Genomic DNA, 16,964 nt, shown 5'->3' on the forward strand with positions numbered 1-16,964 from the left:
CTTTTGATTTGTGAAAACCAGAGGACTTCAGTTTGAAAACAGTGGTCTGGGCTCCTTGATTTTGTTATTTTGTTTTTGCCAATTGGGTACCTGCATACATTGGTGATGGTGGTTTGGGCCATCAAGAACAGTTGCTAAACTCCATTGGGACCATTTCTATTACCAATCCCCCTGCCCCAATCAATCCCTGCCATCCCCACCAACCTTGGGGTAGCCCAAGGATTTTGTAACTGGTCTTAATATGGCAGTTTAAGAAGATGTATCTAATATTGTGTATAAGACAGATTAGAGACCAGATGACTAGTTGGGGACTACTGTAATAGCTCATATGTGATCTGATCGGGGCTTGGACTGAGTCTTATTAGCAATGATGATGGAGAGAAAAAATACATCTTGGAACTATTAGGAAGGAAAAGAAATAGCTGCAGGACTTGGTACCAATTGTGCAACTTTCTCCGTAAGAAGAGAAGATTTGGGGCTAAGGTGGCAGGGAGGCACGTGGAATGAGGGAAGAAAAATGAGATCAGTGGGTACGAGTTGGGGATAGTGGGTCAATACTTGAAAGGGCTTTCTAGCAGCCAGAGCCATTCTGCACCAAGATAGTCTCCTAGTGGAATTACCATTGGCTTTGGAGTCAGGCCGACCTGGGATGGAGTTCTGGGACTCCTACACCTTGGCATAGTACCTTGGGAAAGTTAACCTGTGTAAGTGAGCCTCAAGTTGCTCACCCGTAACATCAGAATAATACTTATTTTGCAGTCATTAAGAGGATGAAATAAGAAAATGTATAAAAAGGAGCTAGTGCTGTTCCAGAAATACGGTAGGCTCCATCAGTGGTAGCTATTGACATTAAGTGCTGAGATCTCCATTGCTAGACATCCAACCTCAAGTTAAGTGACCTCTTTTGGAGCAAGTTCTAGGTTTTGAAATATTGGTAGAAGCTTGGCTAAGATAATGTGTAAGGTCCCTTTCATAGCCCACCAGCAGTTCCATGTCTAAGGAATTCACTATAAAGAAGCAATCTGTTCAAAGTTACATGCACAAGATATTTATTTCAGAGTTGTTTATTTTGGCTGAGAATGTGGAACAACCTAAAACCCACCAATGAGGAAATAAATCATGATACATCTCTATCATTAACTACTCTGCAAGTCATTTAAAATGTTGGTGCACCTGTTTGTTGACATAGAATAATAATCACATATTCCTCAGTAAAAATGGAGATTACTAAAAATACATTGTATTATATTGTTCTATTTTATTTTAAAACATACTTAAAATATTTGCATTAAAAAACCTTAGAAAAATATGTTTCAAAATATTGACAGTGGTTATTGATGGATACTAAGCTTTGGGGCAAATTTAATTCTTTTCCTTGGTTTGTGTGCATTTTATAATTTTTCTCTGACTGAGAATTACTTGTGTAGTAGTAGTAAATGTAAAAGGTGACAGAACTCTGAGGTTCTGTCAATTGCTGGGATGAGGAAAGGTCAGAATTCAAGGTGATTGGTGAAGGTTGGTGAGCCCAGACCCCGCCCCGTCTTCTCTGCAGCTGAGATCCGGGAGCACAGCAGAAGGCTCAGGAGAAGACAGGCCTCAAAGCAGACAGCCCCAGTGAGGTGAAGCCATCAGGAGCACCAGGCAGAAGGTGGCCCAAATCAGACAGCAGCCAGAAGTCCCTGCAGATAAAGACCCCCCTGGAGACTGCAGCCTCAAGCCCCCCACGCCCTTCCCTCCTGACCCAGGTGTTAGGGAGGCGACGATTCCAGAAGGTGGGGGACTCTTTCAGCCTCTGGGCTGGGGTGCCCCTGGAGCTGCAGTGCCTGGGGAAGGTGGTCTGCTGGAGGGTGCCTGTGTACCTGGGGGAGGCGGGCGAGGGGCTCCTGAGTTATATGGTGGAGGAACTCTCTGGAAAGCCTGAATGTGTCAGAGTTGGGTAGGTCACAGGATGTGCATGAGCAGGGTTAATGTGAACACAAGCACATTAACAACAGTTTTTATGGGGATTAAAATGGCTCAGAACCCACACTGGGCATCCCCTTATGTATAATAGGAGGCACCTAAAAGAAACAGTAAGATGGGCCCACGAGACCCGTCAGATGCAGAGTGGTTTAACAGAATGGGAGACAAGGCTTCCCATACTCCTGAGCTGCTCAATGCTGGGGGGGAGCAAGTAGTGCCTGTAAGCAAATGGTGATGATGGCAAGACAAAAGAGGCTGACTGTTCCACCTATCTGTGCTTGGAAGTCAGGTTGGAGGCCACCCTTCTGCCAGAGACGCCATCATAGGGAAGCCAGAAATAAAACAAAATTGACCAGCATTTCTCATCCCAGTCAAGAAGAAAATCAGGCAGACGCTGGGATATAAAAATGGTCCCAGAAGATTTGTCTACCCTCTCTCACTTTAGCCTCTTAGAATGGGATTTCCTGGGGCTCTGCCTCCTTCAGCAAGCAGAGGTGCTTAGAGGGCACTTGCTGCCCTGAACAAAGGGATGCAAGAAAGGTGACAAGTAGCACAAAGGAGTTTGGGGGATTCCACTTGCAAAGTGTGGGTGAGGCCAATGGGGAGCAGATGGACCAATTAGAAGGTGGCATGAAGTATGGGGTTAAGCGAGCCAATCAGAAACTGTGGGTAGGGCCAACATAAATCCTAACGGCTCAATTGGGGAAAAAGGGGAAGACTGGATGGATAGAGTTGAAAGTCAGAGATGGGGAGCAGGATTGTCAGCAGACCTAGTGCTGTCCACTAGGTGTCTCTGGCCATCCCCATCTCCTGCTCTGCCCGCCCAAGTGACTGTGTTTCAGAGTCAAGCACTACTACTGGTGAACTCCATGGGCGAGGACATTGGGGAATACAGCTGCTGTGCTTGACACTGCCAGGATGGTGCGTTCGTGGAAGGTAAGGACCACCAGGGAAAGACCTTCCTTTTCTTCACCTGTACCCTAGAGTCAGGTTCTCCAAGAACCTACATTGGGGAAAGTCCTCCAGACATAACTCTCTTAAAGCTTTCTCTTTAGGCCCACCTATGAAAGGATCTCCAAGATCCTTCTGGTGACATTCTAGGATTGTATGTCTAATTCCATGGAGAATTGAGTAGTCACAGTGTCTAGCCACAAATACAGAATATTTCAATCATCACAGAAAGTTCTATTGGACGGCACTGCTCTAGAAAGCTGGTCCCCAGATAATTCCTGTTCATTGAACCATTGTGCACCCAAGAACCTGACCTGAGACTGTGTTGTTAAAAGTACCTTGAAAGAGTTTGATGAAGGTTAGCTTCCGATGGGCCTGGTGCCTCATATCCAGTATCTCATTTGCTTCTTATCAGCTCTGCAAAGTAGGCCAGAATGGGATTGTTGCTCCCACTGGACATATGAGAGGAACCAAGGCTCAGAGGAAGAAGTGAGTTGCCTGAGATCCAGTGGGTGGCAGGACTGGGAATCAAACCGGAACCTTGACTTCAAGTTCAGTGTTTTCTATAATATTTTTCACATAGAACGGCCCTCAGAGACCAAGCAGTCTAAAATCACTCATCATACATGATAAAGACCAGAGAGGGACAGATTTAAGACACAGCAAGCTAGCGACAGAGCCGGAACTAGTAAGCTTGTCTTCAGCATCCTTAGACCAGGACCCCTTATGAGAGGAAACAGCATGGAGAATGGGGATGGCGAGAGAAAGGGAGATTTCAGGTCCCCACGAGGGACCTCATGTTCCTGGGCAGCAGTAGAGCATTGGGAAGCAACAAATCTGTCCCACGCTTATTTTTCTCTCTCTCATTGCCAGACCTAGAGGAGCTCTTTGTCCCTATGGAGAATTACTGTGAGGTGTTACAGTTATTCACACATCAGCCAGCCCTTCTTCCCTGCCAGGTGACCAACACCCTGGCCCAGGTGACACTGTACCAGGAGTTCCCCCTGTGGAGGTCGCAGTGGATGGGATGGACATCTCCTCTCATGTGAAGAAGTGCTTCACCATCACTGGCCCCAAGCTTCCTTGTCTGGCTCCCTCTTCTGCTTGGCAGTCTAGGCGGCATGAGGCAAATATCTACCAAGCACATGCTAATCTACATCAACTGTGGGTGGACCTAGGGCTCTGGGTGGGCAGGGAAGGGAAGGAAATGGGGAGAGATACCTCCTCTGAGAACCTCAGGTTTGAGGTCTGTGGATTATGGAGCTCTACCAACCAAGCAGCTTTCAACAACACACCATGTAGTCAACCATTTTGTCTAGACAGCCAGCCTAGCTGTCAGCTAGCCTGCATCAGTTCAGCCTTTCTATCCATCCACATATTCTCAATCGAGTATTCCATTCATCCATCCCTCAGGTGAACCATTTTATCTTCCAACAGGCCAGTCATTCCACCATCCACCCATCCTCCATTAATTCTTTGTATCCATCCACATATTCTCTACAAACTCAACCACCTCAACCATTTATCCTCTATCAATTTAACCATCCCATCCATTAATTCCATTCATCCATCTTTCCATCTGCCTGCCAGCAATTCAGCCATTCTAACAATCAACTCGACGTGTTTGTCCCCATCTTCTCACCCCTCTTATCCATGGCAGACCTATCTTTCTCCCCCAAACCTGCCATCCAAGCTTCAGCGACATTGGTTCAACTAGGCAAGAACTTCAGTGTGACCTGCACAGTTCTGGGTGAGCCAGAGATTGCTGTGGACTTTAGCTGGGAATATTCAGAGCAGAAGGTAAGCAGCAGGTAAGAGGCAACTGTGTGTACATGCGTATGTGGTGGTGGTGTGTTGGGGCAGGAGGTAGGAGTGAGGGATTAGTCTCGGGGACAAAATGATCATGGCAGAATGGAACCACTGCTGGACCAGAAATCTGATGAACTTGGATTCTAGTAACCTGGTGCAAGTCACTTCCCCTTTCTGGGCCTGTTTCCTCATTTGTCAAATAGAGCTACTTCTCAGGTTACTGCATAAGAATGTATAATTTGTTCCTTTGTTAATTTATCCTATGGTGATTACTAAGCATGCACCACATGCCAGACACTGTACTAGGTACTATGGTCACAACGATAAATCAAGAGATACAGTTTCCACTATCTGCAAGTTTCTCATCTAAGCAGGAAGGAGGAAGTAGGAAATGGACAAGCACAACCATGTAGATAATGCCAAGTGCTACAACGAGAGTAAAACAGGCCAATGTGATAGGGTCTACTTAAGATAGAGTGGTCAGGGAGTCATCTCCAAGGTGACATTCAAGCCGAGATCAGATTGGCCCCAAGCACATGAAGACTTATGCAAGTGTTTAGGCTGTATGGTCTATGTGTGTGTGTGTGTGAGGGGAGATGGACCAAATGCATTTGTGACTGTTTCCTGGGCATCTGCTGTGGGCCTGGACCTTCCCAAGGTGGTGGAGAGGTGGTGGCGGTGGCGGTGGCGGTGGTGTTCTTTCTTCTCAAAGAACCTTACCGCTATCCACTCAAACATCTGGGGAACACTCGTGCCATGCAGTTTACTACCAATACTGGGGACTTTAGGAATTCTTAAAAGGATTCCCTGGAAGAACTGGAATTTGATAGGAGCCTTGGAGGGTGGGATTTAGGTAAGTGGAAGGCCTTCTAGGCCCATGGCAGCAGGAGCAAGAGCAAGGATAAACATGTCATATACACAGATGGGACCCAGAGACCTATCTGTCCCACCACTGCCACCTGCTGAGAACACAGAGGAGTGTGGGGCCAAGGAACCCAAGCATCATCCTCCAGACTCTTAGGAGTCATTGACAATGTCTGAGCAGTGGGCTGACCTTGTGTAGGGTCAAGGGCAAAAAGTGGGACAAAAAGACCCATGAGGGGCTATCACCCAGCCACAGGCCACTTAAAAGTATAGGACTTGGAAAAAAGGTGCTCTGCAAGCTGTGACTTATTGATAAGATCATCATTTTCAGCAGCCTTGAAAGAGAGGCCAGTGGAGCCCAGCTAGGGTGCTGTGTTCTCCCTTAACTCAAATGCTCCAGCTTCACTTTGCTCCAGGCATTTGGGCAGTCTGAGCCAGTACCCGGTGAACCTTGAGCCTGAGTCTCCCCAGTTTCACTTTGCTTGACTCAGTGTTTCCCATTTTTCATAATGGAATCCCCACCCCCGCAACCCCTCATTTTGCGGAGGTAGCACCTATTAACAATCCTACAGAACCAGAGGCCACAAAACCCACATTAGGCAATGCTGCTCTGGGTTGAGTTACCTCTGGAACACTCCTTGAGTAGAGGAGGGGACACAGCTTCTCTCCAGAGACTTGAGAAACAAAGATTTTCACAAAGAACCTGGCCTTTAAGGTGCTCTGACACCAAGACAAGGTGTGACCTTGAGTAAGTCACTTCCCCTTTCCCTGAAAGGATACACGGTGCCTCTCACCGACTTGCTGGTGCCTGAGTCAGAGATGGCATCTGAGGGAGCTGATGAACAGTTATTTTTTGTCCTCTGCAGCTGGGCTGACCCCCGCTATGTTAGTGAGCAGGCTGATGTGGTATGCCAGGAGGGCCAGGTACAGCAGGAGGCAGAGAGCACCCTGTATGTGGAAGAGACCTGGGCCGAGGAGGCTGATGTCTACATCTGCTGGGCCACCAACCTTCGGGGCATGGGGTCTGCCACTACCCACGTCCATGTGACCCAAAGCCATGTCTCCCTAACCTGCTCCTAGCTCCCTCCCTGGCTGCAGGCATCTGGGTGTGGAGCAATGAGTAGAAACAGAGGGAAGTAACTGTGGGATCCTCAGTGTTTCCATAGCCGAGGAGTCCCCACCTCTGAGAAGAAAGCACCTTCCCATTCTCCCCTGGCACTCTGCGGTCCCATCACTGTTTTCATCCCCTTGCCTAACCTCAGCCTCACTCTAAGCCTCGACCTATTTTGAAGGACATCCTTTAGTCTAGCCTTCACCTTGGCCCCAGGCCCCACCTTCAAGGCTTGGCCAAAGCTAGGGCCAGTGGGGCTCCAGTAGCTGAAGAGGGAGCCCAGAACTACTGGTGGGCCATCTGGGCCCCAGGATTTATTCTTCAAAGATCCCTGCCACTGGCAACGGGCCTTAGCGAAGACCCACCTCCTCCCCCTCCCAAGAAAACACAGAGGCCAAGTAAATAAGATTCTGCATGTTCTTGTACTTTCCATACCTTGTTTGCCCCAGAGTGAGGGTACGACCAGTTTATCTTCTTCCCACAACCAGCACAGGCTATGTGAGAGAAACCCCACTCCCCAAGTCTTGCCCCTTCTCCAACCCTGCACCTCTCAATTAAAAGGATGCTTTCTAAAGTGTATTCTGCAGCCTGAAATGCTTGCAGGGTGGGATTGGGGGTTGGGGCAGAAGCTTGGTCAAAGTAATTTGGGAAATGCTGGATATTTTGCTCCCTTCTTGGAAATTTGCAATGCCCATTGGCATATTAAAGGTTCTGAGAAGTCCTGCAGGTTTGCAGATCTGTTTAGCTTGGCCACCGTTTCTTCTCTGGGTCATGCCTATTAATGTCCAACAAACTAGTATATCCTAGATGTGCTTTGGAAAAACTTGCATGAAAAAGTACATGTGTGCTTTCACTCCAGAGCTGTTCTTAAGGCTCCCAGATAATCTGTTTGACCATAGCTGGAGAAGCAGCTCAGCAGCTGCATAGCCCTACCTCTTCTCCTGCTCAGCTGGGGAAATGGAGAAACAGCCACATATGAACTTCTAGGCCTAGAAATGGATGGAGACCATATCCAGGGGAATGAAGACGGCAGTCTGGGATGATGCCACCATAGAATGATTGATGGAAAATGAAGATAGACTTTTCCTACGAGCAAGCCCAGGACTTGGGGCTGAAGCTGGGGGACCTCAGGCACAGCCCTTTAGCTCTTGTGATCTCAGTTTGCTGTTGCTAGTGAGGGATCAGAACCTGTTTCAAAGATCTTATGAGGATCAGGGGAGGGAGGGGAATATGGAAGCACCTTGATGAAAATGCTCTATGCAGGGTGGGGTTCTTGTAGTCTCCAGCTGATCTGAAGCTTCCTGAGAAGAATCTGAAATCCACAGACTGTCAGGGCTGGACAGGCCTGCTGAAGCTGGTTCCTCCAGCCACCCCTTTTCACTGATGGGGAAGCTGAGGGCCAGGTTTGTAGGGGCCATGGAGCAGAGGTGGTAGAAAAAGGAGTTTAGGAAAAGAGGAGTAAAAGAGAAGCTGGAAGTCAGTGGCAGACAGGTAGAGGAAGGAGGAGAAAGATTAAGTCACGGGTCTGACATTTGCAGAGCCTGGGGAGAACAAGACAAGCAGCAGGATAAGACTGGGTGACAGACAAGGTCCTAGTCCTGGCTCTGTGGGATCCGCTCTCCACCTCGGTTTCCTCGTGTGTATAGGGGTGAGGTTCCAGCTCTGACTGTTGAGTGTACCCAGATCCACTAAGGTGGCCCCTGTGCCCAGGTGGCACTGAGACGGAAGGACCAGGAGGGCTGAGGGGAGAAGCCTTGCCTGGCAAGAGAAGAGCTCTGGCCATTGCCCCTCTACTAACCATACTCTGGCACCAGGAGCGATGCCTCGGCTGGGGTGGCTGCCTGGCCCTGCCAGCCCCAAGGGCCTTCAGGGACTCCCTCCCGGCCACTCATCTTTCCCAGTCACATCCACAGGGTTTGTCTACCTTCCCCGCAACCCCTATGTCTGCTCTTCAGACAATCCTAGAATGGAACACTGCAGTGACCAGTCCCCACAACCGTTTGAGAGCAGGGGTAAACTGAGGCTGAGCAAAGGCCAGGGCAGAAGTGGGAGCACCCAGGAGGAAGCTGACAAGCTGGTGAGTCGGCAGCAAAGCTGACAAACTGGGAATGGAGGTTGGCTCCTCTTTGTCAGATGGCCAGAGTGGCCCAGGCTGGCGCTGGGAAAAGCCTCAGAACTTCCTCGATTTGGACAGGGAGAAGGGGAGGGAGGAAAGGACTCTTCTTGCTTGTTCCCTGGGCCAACTCAATGGAAGGCGCCTCTTGCTCAGGGCCTCCAATGCCCCGTGGGCAATTCCACATGGTCCAAGACCCCAGAGCTCACTGGGCACACACCCTGGCTCCCCGTCTCACTCCTACCCTCATTCCTTCCTGGGAAAAGAACCCGGAGGCTTCTGCTGTCTTCTCTGCAAAGTCTTTGGAGGGAGCTGTGACCACAGGCATTGCAACAGCCCTGGGTCCTGTGCCCTATGTGGCAAGAAAGGAGACCTCGGTGGGGGTGACGGAGGCCAGGGGGAAGGCAGGGGAGGTGTTGGCCCCGAGAACCCGGTACAGCAGCTCCTCCTTCTCCTGCTGGAGCTGTCGCCGTAACTGCGACTCCTTCTCCAGGGCCTCACGGGCTAGAAGCACGTCTTCTGAGAGCTGCCTGTGGGTAAAGACAGAGCCCAGTGTTGCCTATTAGAAACAGCTGCCGCGGAGACCAACCCGTTTCTCCAGGAAGCTTTCCTTAGATGGGCCACCAGCCTGCTCTGGGGCCGCTGCCCCCTCGCTGTGTGCCTGCATGCCAGAGGCAGTTCAATCTGTTGACCAAGGAGCCAGGGCCTCCCAGGCAGTGGGCTCTGGGTCGCTCCAAATCTCTGCTCCACCATTTAGCTGTGTAATCTTGGACAAGTCATTCACTCTTACTAATTTCAGTTTCCTTATTTGTAGAATGGGATTAATAATAATAGGACCCATCTCTTAGAATAATTATGGGCTGGGCATCCCTAACCCCAAAATTTGAAATCCAAAATGCTCCAAAATCCAAAACTCTTTGAACTCTGACATGATGTTCAAAGGAAATGCTCCAGTGGATTTTCACATTAGGGATGCTCAACCAGTTAAATATCTGCAAATATTCCAAAAATCTGAAAAAATCCAAAATCCAAAACACTTCTGGTCCCAAGCATTTCAGATAAGGGATGCTCAACCTGTATAAGGATTAGATGAGAATATATGTATTCAATAAATTATACCTAACACATGATACTGGTTCTCATTTACTAAGCCCTTAGAGCTGATTTAGTCCACTAAGGCCTGCCGAGCTGTAGTTTCCTGTTTCCTCTTTCCCATATCGGACTTTCCCATAGAGACCACTCAGCCAGGATGGAGACAACCAGCTACTAATCAGGGCATTGGGACTTTGGATTCCAGTCAGAGCTGATTCCTCAGGTTTCCTGACTCCCAACAAAAGAGGAGTCACTCTCCCTAGATAGGCCCTGGGCCCACCCGTCAATCGATTCCCCAGGCTTCTCTGAGACTTTTGCAACTGCAGATTTTGGCAAAAATGGTAGTGGGGGAAGGAGGAAAGGAGGCAGGACGACAGCTACCTTGACAGAACCACCTGGTTCCGGCCTCGGACATGGAGGTCCTCATTTTCCTGTTGCAGAGTTGTGATTTTTTCCTCCAACATCAGATTTTTTTCTTTCTGCAACAAATTGGAACACGCTCAGAAAGCTGCCGAGCTCACATGGCACAATGTGTGCTATTACCTCCCTCTTATCTGTCGTCACTGAAAGCACTGATTCATTCCAGACTGGATGTTATTTTTCATGGAACAAGAAGATAATTTAAAAAAATAAAACTAAGGAGTTGACAAAGGGCTGCCAACTTTGAATTGTGCCACAGGAAAATGTTAAGAAAAAGAATACGGCCACTATCATCTCCTATCTCCATCGGTTCACAGAAGATAAGACTTATCTTTCACAGAAGATAAGACTTTTGTTCTCCAAAAGCCAGAAAGGTATGATCTATATAAATAAAATGAAGTCCATGTTTCCACAAAAAGTGGTTGAACAAAATTTATAAGGAATGTTTGCGATGGTCTGATTGAAATACAGTTTGTATAGCACACAGGCGGCCAGGGAGACTTCTTCCAGAGCAACATCTCTGCTCAGATTCCACCCTAGGTTTCTGAGGCTTCTGTTCTCCTGGAGACAAAGCCACCTGTGTCCTCAAGCCCCACACCTCCCCAGCCCTGTCCCTGCTGATGCTGTCCTCCCTTATCTTTCTGGCCTTTCAGCCTTGCCTCCTTCCTCAGCCCCTGCCTGACATGTGACATCTGCCAGCCCCTGCTGATTAGGCAGGCCACCTACCCCAGTGTCACTCACATTATAGCAACGTGCATAGACAAGAAAGTCACAGGACCCAGATGATAAGGAGCTGCTGCTTTACTCAGACTGGCCATAGACCAACCTCATCTGGTCAGCGTGGGTTGCAGATCAAAGCTTCTGTGGACCAGGCTGGGGCCTCCTCAAACCACCTCCCCTCTGTGTGCTTTACAAAGAAGTGCCCAGAAAGCAGAAGCCTGAAGCTGCATCCCCCCATCCATGCCCAGCCACGGACCACTGTTTCCATGAGGATCAGCCGCTTGTCTAGCTCATGAATACGCTCATTCTTCATCTCGATGACGAAGTGCAAACTCTCCAGCTCCTGCTCCCAGAACTGGCTGGGGCTCCCGTAGTCCTAGACAGGAACGCAGAGGGACCTCATCAGACCAACATGTAGAGAAGGGTATTGGCCACCTCCCTCTTCCCCATTCTGCCACCAACTCACTGTTTGAATTTTACAAGTCATCTTCCTCTCTAATAACTTTATCCTAATAACATCCTATGAGGCCTGTACTAATACCCTCACCGATGAGGAAACTGTAGTTCAGATAGGTTGAGCCACTTGTGCTAAGTAGTAGGTTTTGCTATTTGCACCCAGTTCTCTCTGAATCCAGAGCCCGAGCACTTCACTATCCCATATGTCTCTCTCTGAGTCTTACTTTCCCCCTTAGTGAAATAGGGACGCTCTTGCTTTCAGATCCTTGTGAAGGTAAGAGTGTCAGGTCTGAGCCTTGCCGTTGAAGAGGGGCTGGGCTTTCCTGTTGCCTGACCCTGACCTCTCTGGAAATTCAAAGAGAAAAGGCCCCCAGGTGTACTGCCACCTACCTGGATGTGCTTCTTATAGTCTTGGCTCAGAATGGACTCCTCCACCCTTTTTATCTTGGCCTGGAAGGCCTCCAGCTGTGAGTTCAGTCCATCTATGGTCTCCTGGAGAAGGGAGCCAAACATCACATTACTCTCCCAACTGCAAGATGCATTCTTGTCTCGAAACTTTTCCCCTGCCAAAAATTTCCTCTACCTAAATCTTGACTGTTACCTTTAGGAATGAATGCAACCATTTAATATGGCTCACGAGCTCCCACCTTTTGGTCCTTGCCTCCCTCTCGAGCCCCATCCCTCTCTCCCACTCAGACTCTAAACTTCAAGCATCCTAGCTTCTTTCAGTTCTACATTTCCCCCACTTTCCTCCATGTTTTTGAATACATTGCCTTTTTTCTGCCTAGGGCACCCTTTCTACTCTTCTTCACCTGAAGAATTTCAACCCATCCTTCAAGTTCCTGCTTAGATCTTGCTCCCTTTAGGAAATCTGCCCTGAGCAGCCCAGTGGAGACAGATGTTGTCTTTTGTGCTCCCACAGGCCCCTGTGCATCCACCACCCACTCTAATCATGCTATGGCCCTGGCCCATGCAGTCTCCAACATCCTCCCAGCAGTCCTTGGAAAAAGAGGCCAACCCAAATCTCAAACCAAGTCCTCTTGAGCTAATAGCCTAGTCACCACGTCAAAGGGCCCAGATACTCCAAAGACAATCACTCAGTCTCTCACACCCAGGCAGAGGCCATTGAGTTTGGCTGCTTTGGGGCCCCATGTACTTTCCTGACAGTCCTCCCCTACTGTGAAACTGGCCTGACCCAGCCCTCTCACCTGCAGGGCAGCTTTGGCCTCCTGGAAGGAGTGGATAAGGGCTTCTTTCTCCTGTTCATATGAGGCTCGGAGGACTGTAGGGAAAGAAGACCTCCATAAGCTCAGATACTTCTCCCCAAAGCCTTCTGGTAGGCCCCTTGAGGGCCAGAAAGGTACAGATGATTACTTGGGGCCCATAGGGGACAAGAGTCTGAAAATGGTCTTATTCATCCTTTTGTCTCCTAGGCTTGCTTGGAGGCTGTGCCAGAAATATACTAGATATTTAATAAAAGCTCATGAACATGGAAACAAATTATATCCTGGGAGGAACTGTGAACACTACCCACACATCACTGAGGTTAAGATCCAAAGATCTTGCAGCTAGCTTGTTCACTGCAGATAACATCAGGCCATGGAGAATACACAGGGCCAATGATTTGTGAACTGGGTTAGCCAAATCACAAAATCATTAGTTGTCAAACAAAAGCACGAAACAGGGAGAAAAAAGATGGTTAAAAAAAAAAAAAAAAGTGAATAGAGCTTCAGTCACCTGTAAGTCAATCCCCAAATATTTAAGGTTTAAATTGTCAGAGTCAAAGAAGAGGAGAATGCAGAGCAGAAAAATTACTTGAAGAAAGAATAGTTGAATAGTTCTCAAATTTGGCAAAACATAAACCTACAGATTAAAGAAGCTCACTGAACCCCAAAGTAACTCTCCCCCCAAATCCACAACCAGATACATCATTCCTGAAAACTGATGACAAAGAAAAAATCTGGAACAAAACCAGCAAAAAAATCGTACATTTCTTACATGGAACAACAGTTTGAACGACTGGATTTCTCATCAGAAACCTTGGGGACTTGAAGGAGGGTGAAAATTTAAGAACTGCTGAAATGAAAGAACTATAAACCCAGAATTCTATATCTAGTGAAAATATCCTTTAGAAAAGAGGGTGAAATAAAGACATTCTCCAATGAAGAAAAACTAAAATAATTAATTACCAGCAGAATTGCCAAAGGAAGTTCTTCAGTCAGAAGGGAAATGATACCACAGCGAAAGTTGGAACTTCAGAAATGTAGGAAGAGCAACAGAACCAGCAAGCGCCTGGGCAAATATAATAGACTATTCATCTTCTCTTGAGCTTTTAAAAATGTGAGGGCCGACCCCGTGGCGCACTCGGGAGGGTGCGGCACTGGGAGCGCAGCAGTGCTCCCGCTGCGGGTTCAGATCCTATATAAGGATGGCCGGTGCGCTCACTGGCTGAGCGCGGTGCGGCCGGTCACAAAAAGACAAAAAAAAAAAAAAAAAAAAAAAAATGTGATTGATGGTTAACAGCAAGAATTATAATATTGTCTGATGGGGTATTCAATATATGTAGGCATAATACATAAGACAAGTGTAATAAAAAAGAGAGGGTACAGATGGACCCATGTGATAGTACAGTTCCTACATTCCACTCAAAGTGGTAAAATATCAATTTTAAGTGGACTGTTAAGTAAGTATATTGTAACTCTCAGAGCAATCACATACACACCAAAGAGATATAGTAAAAAAGACAACAAACAAGTTAAAATGGAATACTAAAATGTGTTCAAACACTCCAAAAGAAAGCAATAAAGGGAAAATAATGGATAAAAAACAGAGAGAACAGAAAATAAATACTAAAATGGTAGACCTAAATCCAACCATATTAATAACAACACTAAACAGAATAAACACACCAAATAAAAGACAGAGAATGTAAGAATGGATTTAAAAAAATCCCAACCCAACTATGCGCTATTTACAAGAAATCTACTTTAAATATATGTCATAAATAGGTAGAAAGTAAAAGAGTGGAAAAAGAAACACTAATCAAAAGAAAGCTGTAGTAGCTACATTAATTTCAGATGACGTACAGGTAAGAGCAAGCAAGCAAGCTTCTGACATACAAGTAAGCAAAAGCTGACAGAACTGAAAGGAGAAATAGACAAATACAGAATTATAGTTGGAGATTTCAACACTCCTTAGTATTCAATAAAATAAAGAGAAAATCAGCAAGAATATAGAAGAACTGAATACTATGAACCAATTTGATTCACTTATTTATAAAATACTCAACCTAATAACAGCAGAACACACATTCTTTTTGAACACACATGAAACATTCACGAGAGACCATATTCTGACTCATAAAAATTAACAAATTATAGAAAGAGTGAAATACAAACTATGTTCTCTGACCGTAATGGAATCTGCTGTGGTTTGAATGTGTCCTCCCAAAACTCATGTGTTGGAAACTTAATCCCCCATGCAATAGTGCTGGAAGGTGGGCCTTTGGGAGGTGGATTAAAGCCACTATAAAAAGGGCTTGTGGGAGTAGGCAGTGCTCTCTCTCCCTCTCCTGCTCTCCAGCTCTCCTGTCCTGTGAGGACATGGTATTTCTCTCTGTTGGAGGACACAGTATTCAAGGCACAATCTTGGAAGCATAGAAACCTGGCCCTAAGCTGCTGGGTGCCTTGATCTTTGACCTCCCAGTCTCTAGGACTATGAGAAAATAAAATTCTGTTCTTTACAAATTACCTACACTCAAGTATTCTGGTATAGCAGCACAAAACGAACTAAGACAGAATCAAACTAAAAATCAATAATAGGAAGAAAACTGGAGAATCTCCAAATGCTTGGAAATATACTTCCAAATATCCAGTGTTCAAAACAGGAAGTCTAAAAGGAAATCAGAAAATATTTTGAACTGAACAAAAATGAAAATACAAAATCTCAATTTGTGGGATGCAGACAAAGCATGCTTGGGGGAAATTTATAGCAGTAAATGCTTATATTAGAAAAAGAGAAAGGTCTCAACTCAATAATCCAAGTTTCTAGCTTAAGAAATCATAAAAAAAAAAAAAGAGCCAACTAAACATAAAGCAAGAAAGCAGAGGAAATAAATAAAAACAACAGAAATCAATGAGATTGGAAATGAAAAAATAAGGGGGTTAAAAAAAAATCAATGAAACCAAAAGCTGGTTGTTAGGAAGAATTAAAAAAATTGATGAACCTTCAAGCAAGACTAACCAATAAAGAAAGAGAACACACAAATTACCAATATCAGGAATGCAAGAGGAGTTATCCAAAGAGGGTATCACTACAGACACAGCAGACATTTGAAATGATATTAAGAAAATACGATGAACAATTCTATGCACATAAATTTGATAACTTAGATGAAATGTATGAATTCCTCAAAAACTCCAAACTACCAAAACTCATTCAAGGTGTAATATATAACCTGAACATTCTTACAACTATTAAAGAAATTGGATTTGTGGTTAAATGTTTTCTGGAAAAGAAATGTCCAAGCACAGATGGTATCAATGGTAAATTTTACTAAACATTTTAAAATGATATACACCAATTCTATACAATCTTTTCCAGAAATAGAAGATGGGGGGACATTTCCCAACTCAATCCATTTTTTTACCCTGATACTAAAACCAGACAATAGTATAAGAAAACTACAGACCACTGTCCTCACAAACATAGACAAATATCCTCAGTAAAAGATGAGCAAATCAAATTCAGCAATATATAAAAAGAATAAAATGATATGACCAAGTGAGGTTCACACCAGGAATGCAAAGCAAGTTCAATATTTGAAAACTCAAATCAATGTAACCTACCCTATTAACAATCTAAAGAAGAAAAACCACGGATTATATGAATCAGATCTAAATGTAAAATCTAAAACCATAATATTTTTTGAAGAAAACATAGGAGAAAATCTTTGTTACCTGGGGTTCAGCAAAGAGTTCATAGACATGATACTAAAAGCATAATCAAGAAAAGAAAAAAATAATAAATTAGACTTTATCAAAACTAAAAGTTTTGCTTTGTGAAGCGTTAAGAGAATGGAAACAAACAGACAAAAAACCAAACTCCACCGAGTAGGTGAAAATATCTGCAAATACAAGAACTCATATCCAAAACCTATAAAGATCTCTCAAAACTAAACAGTAGGAACAAACAAGCTAATTAAAATGGGAAAAAGACTTGAACAGGTATTTGACCACAAAGGATATGCAAATGTAAATAAGCACATGAAAAGATGTTCAACATCATTAGTCACTACTGAAATGCAAATTAAACCCATAATGAGATGTCACTGCACACCTATTAGAACAGCTAAAAAAAAAAAAAAATAGTGACAAGTGTTGTCAAGAAGAAGAAACAGTGGAGCTCCTACATCACTGATGGTAATGTAAAATGGTGGTCACTCGGGAAGCAGGTTAACTGTTTCTC

General features: G+C 45.5%; 1 protein-coding gene across 2 annotated transcripts in view; it reads right to left on the reverse strand.

Annotated features, from left to right (window-relative positions):
- Positions 1 to 1,080: 1,080 nt before the first annotated feature.
- The window catches only part of CCDC69 (coiled-coil domain containing 69), a 39,056-nt gene continuing 23,172 nt past the window's right edge, over positions 1,081 to 16,964 (reverse strand). The window contains exons 5-10 of one of the 2 annotated variants that reach the window (XR_010022633.1): positions 12,707 to 12,780; positions 11,889 to 11,990; positions 11,299 to 11,418; positions 10,284 to 10,381; positions 9,055 to 9,340; positions 1,081 to 1,679 (exon numbers count right to left, since the gene is read on the reverse strand). Coding sequence is in view for 1 of the 2 variants with exons in the window: in XM_063086376.1 (XP_062942446.1) it covers positions 9,163 to 9,340; positions 10,284 to 10,381; positions 11,299 to 11,418; positions 11,889 to 11,990; positions 12,707 to 12,780 (572 nt within the window). In the remaining variant the exon portion in view is untranslated. Of the gene's footprint in view, positions 9,341 to 10,283; positions 10,382 to 11,298; positions 11,419 to 11,888; positions 11,991 to 12,706; positions 12,781 to 16,964 lie in introns of both variants that reach the window. The other variant, XM_063086376.1, reaches the window with a different exon arrangement.

The sequence above is a fragment of the Cynocephalus volans genome, chromosome 2 (genome assembly GCF_027409185.1).
Source record: "Cynocephalus volans isolate mCynVol1 chromosome 2, mCynVol1.pri, whole genome shotgun sequence".
NCBI classification, from domain to species: Eukaryota; Metazoa; Chordata; class Mammalia; order Dermoptera; family Cynocephalidae; genus Cynocephalus; species Cynocephalus volans.